Raw genomic sequence first — 10,869 nt, 5'->3', positions numbered from 1 at the left:
CTGGCCGAGCAGAGGTTGGTCTTGGGCGGGGCTCGACCCGGCTCCATTCGGGCGTCTCCCGGGAGCAGGGCTCCGCTCCTCGGGCTTTGGCGTCAACCCCTGGATCCTGCCGGAGCGCACTCCAGCCGGGAACGGGGTGGGGCAGCGCCGGCTCTTGCCCCGCTAGGGATGGGTCTCTGCCCTGTGCTCCGCGAGCCGCCCCCGGCCGCCCCCACGTTCATGGCCAAGCGGTGTGAGCCGGCTGAGGTGGAAGTGCGCCTCCCTCCGTGGCTGAACACGTGGGGACAGCGAGTACACCAATGGGGTTTCTGGGTTGGGGGCAGGGGACAACCAAGAACATGACGGTGAGCCAGGGCAGGACACCTCCACCCTCTCCCTCCTGGGCAGCCCTCCGTTTCCTCCAGGAGACTGGTACTGACCAGACGACGTCCGTGGAGGGGCCTGCAGCACGGACACCTCCACGCCCGGAAGAGAGCAAAGCAGGCACACCATTCACAAGTAAAAGACCCAGGAACCCCGCCCCGGCCCACCTCCTTCCGTTTAAAAAGCCAATCTGAAAAGCGCCAAGTCTAGACACCCTTAAGGGAGACTCTAGGGGCAGGGCTGCAAAACTGGGTTCGGAAGTTAGGCAGACATCGTGAAGTCCGGGCGCACCAGCCGGAGCACAAGGCACCACGTGTAAACAAACGTCCTTACCCCTCCCTCTTCGTGGTTGGGGTGGGGACTGACCCTACCGCAACAGGCATATCTGATTCTGGGTGTTGGGTTAGAGTCAAGTGTGGCACTTGGAGTCAGTTTCTTGCTCCTCTCTCCCCGCCAGGACTGTTCCGAAGGTGTTGGGGCTGGAAATGCTGTCTTTGATGCTGGGGGCTGGAGAGAGGAGGGCCAGGGTCAGCCCACTTGGCCTTCAGAGTCAGAAAGTGCAGATCCCCCGTCCTTGTGAATACCCCTGGCAGAGATTCTCGGCCGGTCTTCTGACCGATCGTTTTCACCCTCTGAAGCCAGTGAGTCATTCGCTCACATACACCAACTCCCATCCAGTCCTCCCAGGCCATGTCTTCCACACGGAACGAAATATGCCAAGCCTCCTAGAGGAAAAGATCACGGTCACGTGGAGGAGGATGCGGAGGCGGGAGGAGGCCCGCTAAACCAGCAGCCTCAACCTGCAGTTCACTCCGCGTCCCACTCCATTCTGTTCCGGTGGCTGGCAGGCTCTTGACTCCATGCCAAGCCTAGCTAGCTTCTCCTCTCTGCAACAAGATTTATCATCAACAATCATGTGGGGGGACCTCAAGCATGGATCCCAGAAGAAAGGGGGTGAGTTAGACACCAGGAAAGGACTCAAGGGCGGCTCTCCATCAGCTGCTGGGCTGTGCCGTGCCCCACCTATGTTTTGGCGAAGGGCGACGGGCTCTGCTGTGGGTGTGAAAAGTGCACACACTCCTGGCAGACGACTTTGAGACAGCAGAGCGGACCGCCGGACACTGCATTTCTATGCCCAACTTGGAGGTGCATCTCTCTAAGGACAAATTATACGAAGGAATCTAACAATTTAGAGTCAGACTGAGGGGAGAAACCACAAAACTTCAGCCTGTGCTGAGGCTGAGGAGGACCCACTTGAGGAACCTCCCCCCAGAGCAGCACAGCCCAGTGACAACAGACCGAAAAGGACCCACCTTCTTTTTTTTGAAACAGTCTCACTCTGTCCCTGAGGCTGTAGCGGCACAATCTCGGCTCACTGCAGCCTCAACACCCCAGTCTCGAGCCAACCTCCTGCCTTAGCCTCCCTAGTAGCTGGGACTATAGGTGCGCACTACCACGCCAGACTAATTTTTGTATTTTTAAACAGAGACAGGGTTTTGCCATGTTGCACGGGCTGGTCTTGTACCCCGGGCCTGAGTTCTGTTTCTAAGCAGTACAATTTGCTTGCTTTCGTGGGGGATTCGCATCAGAACCATTTTTTTTTAGTTTGTTTTTTGAGAGAGTCTCACTCTGCTGTCCAGGTTGGAGTGCAGTGGCATGATCTTGGCTCACTGCAACCTCCGCCTCCTGGGTTCAAGCAATTCTGCCTTGGCCTCCCAAGTAGCTGGGATTACAGTCGTAAGCACACCACCCCACCTGGGTAATTTTTTTGTATTTTTAGTGGAGACGGGGTTTCACCATGTTGACCAGACTGGTCTTGAACTCCTGACCTTAAGTGATCTGTCAGCCTTGGCCTCCTGATGTTGGGATTACAGATTACAGGCGTGAGCCACTGTGCCCCCCACTTTTTTTTTTTTTTTTGAGACAGTCTTGCTCTGTTGCCCAGGCTGCAGTGTGCAGTGGTGCAATCTTGGCCCACTGCAACCTTTGGCCCCCCGGGTTCAAGTGGTCCTCCTGCCTGGGCCTCCCAAGTAGCTGGGATTACAAGTGTGCACCACCATGCCTAGCTAGTTTTTGTGTTTTTAGTAGAGACAGGGTTTCACCATTTTGGCCAGAACTCCTGACCTCAGGTGCCTCCCAAAGTTCTGAGATTACAGGTGTGAGCCACTATGTCTGGCTTTTATCTTTACATAAACCAGAGAGGATGAAAGCTCCAAGGACGTTCACTCCCTCTCACATAAGTGTGCCATGACTCTTATGTGACATGAGTCTTATTTGAGATAGTCTCACTCCATGGCCCAGGCTGGAGTTCTGATCACAGCTCACTGCAGCTCAAGCGATCCCAGGAGCTGTGGGTAATCGAGTGAACTGCACTGTGTTGAAGGTGCAGGACTGGAGGCTGGGTGCTGGGGTCCACCCTTTCACTCCTGACATCCAGAAGCCAGGCCCCCCCTGGTAACTGCCCTGTGGCTGCTTCACCCCAGGCGCCCCTCCAGATGTTAGTTGGGGTTTTTGTTTTTTTGTAACTGCTCAAGGCAGCAATGAATCACTGGCCACAGGACAAAGTGGTGCCGAACAGCGGATGCAAGAGCTCCTACCTGAGGGTCAGGGGGAGCTTGTTCCAGAACTTTGTTCAGCCACAGGGAAAGACAGCTCAAGCGCAGGCAGCATGTCAGCCTCCAGGCCTCACTCCTTGCTGCCCCTGTGCAGTCTGGGTTTTGTCCTTCACCTGCTGTTTCGCCATGTGCACCTGTCCACAAAGCAGTGACTCTGGAGCGGCCGCAGGGCTGACAGGTGGGGCAGAAGCGGAAGAGGGACCCAAGGGCGGCCAGGCTGTCCAACACTGATACAATCTCCTCCTCCTCCTTATGGACAAGCCAAGGTGGGGACGGACAGGCTGGGGAAGGAGGGTCTCCTCCTGTAACGGTCCATACTGTTATAAAGACCCTGTCTTCCCATCAGCGGAAGACCGTGGTATCTTGGGGACAAGTTATCAAACCCCCACACTGAGCAGATGCCCCACAACAGTTCAGTGCACAGGAAGGACAAACTGGGAGCAGGCAGTTGCTTCAGGCGCTTTTATTAGGTTCCACTGCAGGGCTGCGGTCAATGTAATGCGAATCCAAGCCCAGTGATGCACACCTGTAAGCCAAAACAGAGCCGAAGCAGGAGCACCTGTGTTCCAGGAGCAGTCTGGTTGGAGGTGGCCAGGGCCAGGAGCCTGGCAGCTGCACCTGGGCAGGTGTGCACCCAGTCACCCCCAGTGGGTTATGCTGCTGGTAGCATAAGAGGGTGTGTCCATACCAAGGGCAGGTGAGGAGGCAAGGTGGGGCTGATACCTCCCTCCCACAAGAGAAGGTGGCTGAGCCTCCCAGGGCCTGGACTCTCATAACAGGGCTCACCCCGAAGCCTGTAGGCTTAGCTCTGACTCTCTTTGGACAATAAAATAAAGTGCATTACTGAACAAAGAGTAACTCAAAACCAGAAGCAGACAAATCGCCAACTCTTTTTCTTTAGCTAAAAGACAAAAGAAAACATGAATGATGTAGATGCCAGAACTTGAGAGTAAGGGAAATGCTGGTGAAGGTGAAAAGGAAGCTGGAAGAGCATGGCGGAGGACGAGCGAGTGGGAGAGGAACTGGCGATGAGGCGAGGTCTCTAGACGTCTGTGCTGTCCAGCCTCTGCCCAGTGATGGGGAAGGCCTTGGACTCACAGGGAAGCAACACGGGAAGCCTTGGCCACCTAGCTCACAGACGACCTCAGGGGATCAGAGGAGACAGCAGAGGACAAAACTTCAGCCGTGACAGCTATCAGGAGGGAGAGCAGACAGCCCGCAGCAGGTGAACTGGGAGTTGCACCCGCGGCAGTCCGCTTCAGCCCAGCTCCTCTCCAGCTCTCCTAACCCTCCAGGACAGCTCTGCCATGAACATACCCAACCCAACTGGCCCCTGGTCCCAAGAGCAGATGAGCTGCCTAGGCCTTCTACTTGGCGTCCCATGCCAGGCGGACCTGGAGGTGCCAGCACAGCCCTGGCCACGTGAGAAGCCAATAGGCAAGCGTTTTCTGTCCACAGTGCCGAGAATGAGGGAGAGTGACATGGGCTTACCCCCCAGGGTGGACAAAGAAGTCCCTAAGCAGTCTGTAGCTGGGCTGGCCTCTCCCATGGTGCAGTGCAGCCCAGTTGTGGCCATCATTAAGGCAAAGCAGCATCAAGATGCCCCCCACTCCGCAGGTGAGAGCCGTGCCCTGGCCCCGCCACAGAGGAAACCAGAGCCCACAGAGCACACACGCAGGACCCCACCAGGTGCTGTTCCAGATTGCCCAGAATCCTCTATCGGTACACTATCAACTGCCCATTGCCCCAGAGAGGTCCCAAATGGCCCTCACAAGAGGCAAAGCTCCTAATGCCCTCAGCCAGGCGGTGCAGTGGGGTGAAGCAGCATGTTGGGGAGGGCCGGAGCATCGGTGTGGCGACCCAGCTCTCCCACCCAGGCCGCTGCAGGGCAGCCTCGTCACTGCCCCTGCTCAGCCTGCAGTGTCTGCAGCTGCTGCAGCTGTGTGGCTTGGTAGAAAAGTCTCAGGCACTGAGGTTTACTTCAAGGGAGAACTGACTGGTGCCCCTGTCCACACTCACCACCTTGTCCACACTCACCACCCTGGACACACCCTTGGGGGCTTCACTAAAGGAGGGAAGGATGTGGAAACTAGTCTCTCTCACTCCCCTTTTGTGCAGTTTTTATCTTAAAAAAAAATAAATAAAAGTGTTCTGGGCAGGAATTACTGATAATTCTTATTATAACCAATGCAGACTTTAAAATCCCACCTGGATGTTGGCGAGGGGAGGAGGGCGGGCGGCAGACCGACCTGCAGAGGGGAGCTGCGTCCAGGCCACCGCGTCCCCACCAGACACCAGCTGCCGAAGAGGAGACTGACCCTCACAGGCAGAGTGTCCGCCACCAAGCAGTCAGACACGGGAACCAAGAACTCCCAATCAGAAAAACGCGGGGGGCGGGGAGGTCAAACAAAAAGCATCGAAAAGAAGGAAAAGGCGGGGTGACAGCAGCAGCCCCTCCCTGTGCTCCCAATTCCAGGTGCCGTGTAGAGGCGAGCGGTCCTTCCAACAGTGGGGGGCTTGTCAACGGGGCTAGGCATGTGTGGCCGCTCTGTTTCCAGTCTGGAGATGCATTCAGCCTACAGTGCTGGCGCCTGCTCTCCAGTAAGGAACGTGCTGAGAAGCTTCAGTGGGTCAGGGAACCCAGGGCAGCCAGCCCCCTGCCCCTCCAGGACTGCCCACTTCGGGGCAGTTACAGGGAACACACTGAGCAATACTTGTGACTTCAGGAAGGGCTGGGCTGGGCCCGGTACCACCGAGCAGAGGGCTGGCGCCCTAGGTCCTGGGGAGGCTGCACATCTCGCAGTGGCCCGTGCCTGGCTGGTTCATGAAGGTGCAATGCTGACAGGCCCACATGGCCGCCGTGGCCGTGTGTGTGGAGCCCCCGACAGCTCCGTACTCCTGGAGGCCTGGGAGCTGCAGGCCAACTGTGCCTGCAGGGCAGGAGAGACAAAAGCACTCATCATCTCTGGCCCACCAGAGACCTCCAGAGTGTGGGCAGGGGCCAGAAGCAGGCGGCTGCAAGCTCCTCAGCCCCTGCCCCCAACCCCCACCCCATGCTGCCCCCACAGCGCTCCCACCACAGCCATGCTTTGAAGGGTTTAAGAGCCTCGCTGCCTGGCTGCCTTGGTAGTTGCAACAGGCTCAGAGAAATGCCTCCTGCACCACGGGGAGTGACAGAGAGCCTGTGCTTGCTGATTCCTTTTTGTCGTGCTTCTCTGTGTGGATATCCTAACTCCCTGGGGGATGTATATTTGGGTTGTTTCCAGTTTTTGTTTCTGTTCGTTTTTTGAGATAGACTCTCAGTGTTGTCTAGGCTGGAGTATAGTGGTGCGATCTTGGCTCACTGAAACCGCCACCTCCTGGTTCAACCAGTTCTCCTGCACCAGCCTCCTGAGTAGCTGGGATTACAGGTATGAGCCACAATGCCTGGCTAATTTTATGTATTTTTAGTAGAGATGGGGTTTCGCCATGTTCGAGACCAGGCTGGTCTCGAACTCCTGACCTCAGGTGATCTGCCTGCCTTGGCCTCGCAAAGTGCTAGGATTACAGGTGTGAGCCACCAAGCCCAGCATCCAGTTTTGAGCTAATATGGACAAAGCTGCCAGGAACATTCTTGTAGGATTTCTTTGTGGACCTGTGTTTTTATTTCTCTTGGATAAAAACATAAGAGTGAGGTTGGGTGCAATGGCTCCCACCTATAATCCCAGCACTTTGAAAGGTAGAGGTGGGCAGATCACTTGACGTCAGAAGGTAGAGACCAGCCTAGCCAACATGGCAAAACCCAGCCTCTACTAAAAATACAAAAATTAGCCAGACATGCTGGTATGCACCTGAGTAGCAGTCCCAGCTACTCAGGAGGCTGAGTCAGGAGAATCCCCTTGAACCTGGGAGGTAGAGATTGCAGTAAGCCAAGGCCGGGCCACTTCACTCCAGCCTGGACGACAGAGCAAGACTCCATCTCAAAAACAAAAAACAAGGCTGGGTGCAGTGGCTCATGCCTATAATCCCAGCACGTTGGAAGGCCAAGGCAGGTGGATCACCTGAGGTCAGTTCAAGACCAGCCTGACCAACATGGTGAAACCTTGTCTCTACTGATAAAAAAAAATTAGCCAGAAGTGGTGGTGTGCACCTGTAATCCCAGGAGACTGAGGCATGAGAATTGCTTGAACCTCGGAGACGCAAGTTGCAATGGGCCTAGATCATGCCACTGCACTCCAGCCTGGGCGACAGAGTGAGAGTCTATCTCAAAAAAACAAACAAAAAACCACCCCGGAATGAGTCTGCTGGCCCACGAAGTGATGAACTGCGTACTGCACTTTCTAAGACCCTGACACACAGTTCTCTCGAGGGGCGGCATGTTTTTGCCTCTCACAGGGCGAGAGGATTCTAGCTGCTTCACATCTTCGCACACGCTTGACACTGCCGCGTTTTTTTCACTTCGGTCACACCAATGAATGTGTAATGGTTTCTCTTAAGTTTGCCTTTCCCTGACGATGAATGATAATGACTGTTCCTGCATCTCCTTTTGTTTTTTATTTTTTGAGACAGAGTCTCACTCTGTTGCCCAGACTGGAGTGCTGTGGCGCAATCTTGGCTCACTACAACCTCTGCCTCCTGGGTTCAAACAACCCTCCTGCTTCAGCCTCCTGAGTAGCTAGGACTACAGGTGTACGCCACCATGCCTGGCTAGTTTTTGTATTTTTAGTTGAGATGGGGTTTCACCATGTTGGCCAGGCTGGTCTCGAACTCCGGACCTCAGGTAATCCACCCATCTTGACCTCCAGAAGTGTGGGATCACAGGTGTGAGCCACTGTGCTCAGCCTCCATCTCCTTTTGCAAAACGTTTCACCCTCTGCTCAGCTTCTTCTTATGCTCTTTCTGTTTGACTGTCAACAGCTGGAGTTCTTCTGAAGTTGTAGCTAGAAGTCATGTCGCGTGCATGTATTGCTAAGACCGTGGCGTCCCCCATCTGGGGCCTTTTCATGTTTTTAACAGTGCCCTCTGGTGAGCACAAGTGTTTCATTTAGATAAATTTATCAATTTACCAAATTTTTTTATGTCACTCTTTCTGTGTTCAACCCCAAAGTCCTGCATCCTGCCTAAAATAATCTTTGTGTACCCCAAGACCCTGAGGACAACTAATAACTGTTTTATATTTTTAAAGACAGGGTATCACTCTGTCATTCAGGTTGGAGTGGTACAATCATGGCTCACTTTAACTTCGATCTCCTGGACTCATGGGATCCTCCCATTTCAGCCTCCCCAGGAGCTGGGATTACAGGTGTGGACCACCCACAATGTCCAGCTAATTCTTTTTTTTTTTTTTTGAGACGGAGTTTCAGTCATGTTACCCAGGCTGGAGTGCAATGGCGCGATCTCGGCTCACCGCAACCTCCGCCTCCTGGGTTTAGGCAATTCTCCTGCCTCAGCCTCCTGAGTAGCTGGGACTACAGGCACGCACCACCATGCCCAGCTAATTTTTTGTATTTTTAATAGAGACGGGGTTTCACCATGTTGACCAGGATGGTCTCGATCTCTTGACCTCGTGATCCACCTGCCTCGGCCTCCCAAAGTGCTGGGATTACAGGCTTGAGCCACCGCGCCCGGCCTAATTCTTTTTTTTTTTCCAGGTTTTTTACACAGATGGGGCTTCACAATGTTGTGTAGGCTGGTCTCGAACTTCTGGGATCCAGTACCCTCCAGCTTTGGCCTTCCAGGGTGTGAGGATTATAGGTATGAGACATCGTGCCTGGCCTGCTTCATAGTTTTACCTTTTACCATTAGGCCTATAACCCATCCTGAGCTGATCTTAGTGTCTGGTGTATACAAGCCTATAATCCCAGCACTTTGGGAGGCCAAGTCCAGATCACTTGAGGTCAGGAGTTCGAGACCAGCCTGGCCAACATGGAAAAACCCTGTCTCTACTAAAAATAAAAAAAGTGGCTGGGCATGGTGGTGGGCACCTGTAATTCCAGCTACTTAGGAGGCTGAGGCAAGAGAATTGCTTGAACCTGGGAGGCGGAGACTGCAGTGAGCCGAGATCACGCCAGTACACTCCAGCCTGGGCAACAGAACGAGACTCTGTCTCAAACAAACCAACCAACCAACCCATGAAAAAATGCCCAACATCATTAATCATCAGAGATGGAAACTGAAACTACAGTGAGATAGCATCTTACACCAGTCAGAACTGCCTATTATTAAAGAGTTGGCTGGGCATGGTGGCTTACCCCTGCAATCCCAGCACTGAGGTGGAAGAATCGCTTAAGCCCAAGAGTTCAAGACCAGCCTAGGCAACACAGTGAGACCTCATCTCTACAAAAATTTTAAAAATTAGCCAGGCATGGTGGCACATGCTTTTGTCCCAGCTGCTTGGGAGGATTGCTTGAGCCTGGGGAAGTCAAGCTGAGACTGAACTCAAGTGCCACTGCACTTCAGCCTGGGTGACAGAATGAGACAATGTCACAAAAAAATAAAAATTAAAAAAAGGTCAGGTGTGGTGGCTCACATCTGTAATCTCAGTACTTTGGGAGACAAAGCAGGAAGATCACTTTAGCCTAGGCATTTGAGACCAGCATGGGCAACACACAAAGACTCCATCTCTTTTAAAAAAAAAAAAAAAAAAAATGAAAAGAAAATAAAACAAACTTTAGTTGGGTACAGTGGCTCATGCTTATAGTCCTAGCTACTCAGAAGGCTGAAGCAGGAGGGTCGCTTGAGCCCAAGGATTTGAGGATACAGTGAGCTATGACCACTCCACTGCACTCCAGTCTAGGCAACAGAGTGAAACCCTGTCTCTAAAAAAGAAACAAAAAAGAACTTAAAAAGACTGGTACCATTGTTAGAATTGCATAAAAGGGCTGGGTGCAGTGGCTCACAGGTATAATCTCAGGGCTTTGGGAGGCTGAGGTGGCAGGACTGCTTGAGGCCAGAAGTTTGAGACCAGCCTGGGCAACACAGTGAGAGTTCATCGCTACAAAAAATTTAAAAGTGTTGCAGCCATGAAAAGGAATGAAATGATGCCCTATGCAGGAACATGGATCCAAGCTGAAGGCTGTTATTCTAAGCTAATTAATGCAGGAGCAGCAAATCAAATGCTCTATGTTTTCCTTTATAAACAGGAGCTAAGCAATGAGTACTCATTACATAAAGATGGCAACGCCAGGTACGGCAGCTCACGCCTGTAATCCCAGCTACTTGAGAGGCTGAGGGAGGTGCGTTGCTTGAACATGGGAGGCAGAGGTTTCAGTGAGCCAAGATTGCGCCGCTGCACTCCATCCTGAGCAAAGAGCGAGGCTCCATCTCAAAAAACAAAAAACAAAAAAGAAAAAAAAAGAAAAAAGGGCTGAAAAACTATTAGGTACTATGCTTAGTACCAGGGTGATGGGATCAGTCATACCCAAACCTCAACATCAGGCAGTAGACCCAGGTAACAAACCTACACATGTGCCCTGTGAATCTAAAATAAAAGTTAAAATTATTTTTAAAACATAAACAACAACAAAAACAAAAACCCCAAGAAGTAGCTGGGCGTGGTGTCGTGAGCCCGTAGTCCCAGCTAGTCAGGAGCCTGAAGCAGAAAGTTCCCTTGAGCCTGGAGGTTGAGGCTGCAGTGAGCTATGTTCCTGCCACTGCACTCCAGCCTGGGCAAGAGTGAAACCCTGTCTCTACAAAAATAAATATAATAAACAAAGAATTGTATGACAAGAAAACCTTGGCTGGGCGCAGTGGCTCATGCCTGTAATCCCAGCACTTTGGGAGGCCGAGGCTGGTGGATCACAAGGTCAGGAGCTCGAGACCAGCCTGGTCAACATGGTGAAACCCTGTCTATACTAAAAATATAAAAATTAGCCCGGCAGGGCGGTGGGCGCCTATAATCCCAGCTACTCAG

General features: G+C 52.9%; 1 protein-coding gene across 3 annotated transcripts in view; it reads right to left on the bottom strand.

Moving 5' to 3' along the window:
* Positions 1 to 3,425: 3,425 nt before the first annotated feature.
* NPLOC4 (NPL4 homolog, ubiquitin recognition factor) overlaps positions 3,426 to 10,869 on the bottom strand; it is a 74,051-nt gene continuing 66,607 nt past the window's right edge. For all 3 annotated transcript variants that reach the window (XM_032241352.1, XM_032241350.1, XM_032241351.1), the window contains one exon: positions 3,426 to 5,908. In XM_032241352.1, the coding sequence (XP_032097243.1) occupies positions 5,751 to 5,908 (158 nt within the window). In that variant the 3' untranslated portion in view covers positions 3,426 to 5,750. The remainder of the gene's footprint in view (positions 5,909 to 10,869) is intronic.

The sequence above is a fragment of the Sapajus apella genome, unplaced genomic scaffold (assembly GCF_009761245.1).
Source record: "Sapajus apella isolate SASKATOON/1434 unplaced genomic scaffold, GSC_monkey_1.0 scaffold48, whole genome shotgun sequence".
NCBI classification, from domain to species: Eukaryota; Metazoa; Chordata; class Mammalia; order Primates; family Cebidae; genus Sapajus; species Sapajus apella.
The sequence above is the reverse complement of the archived record's forward strand: the minus strand, read 5'-3'. Positions and strand labels throughout refer to the sequence as shown.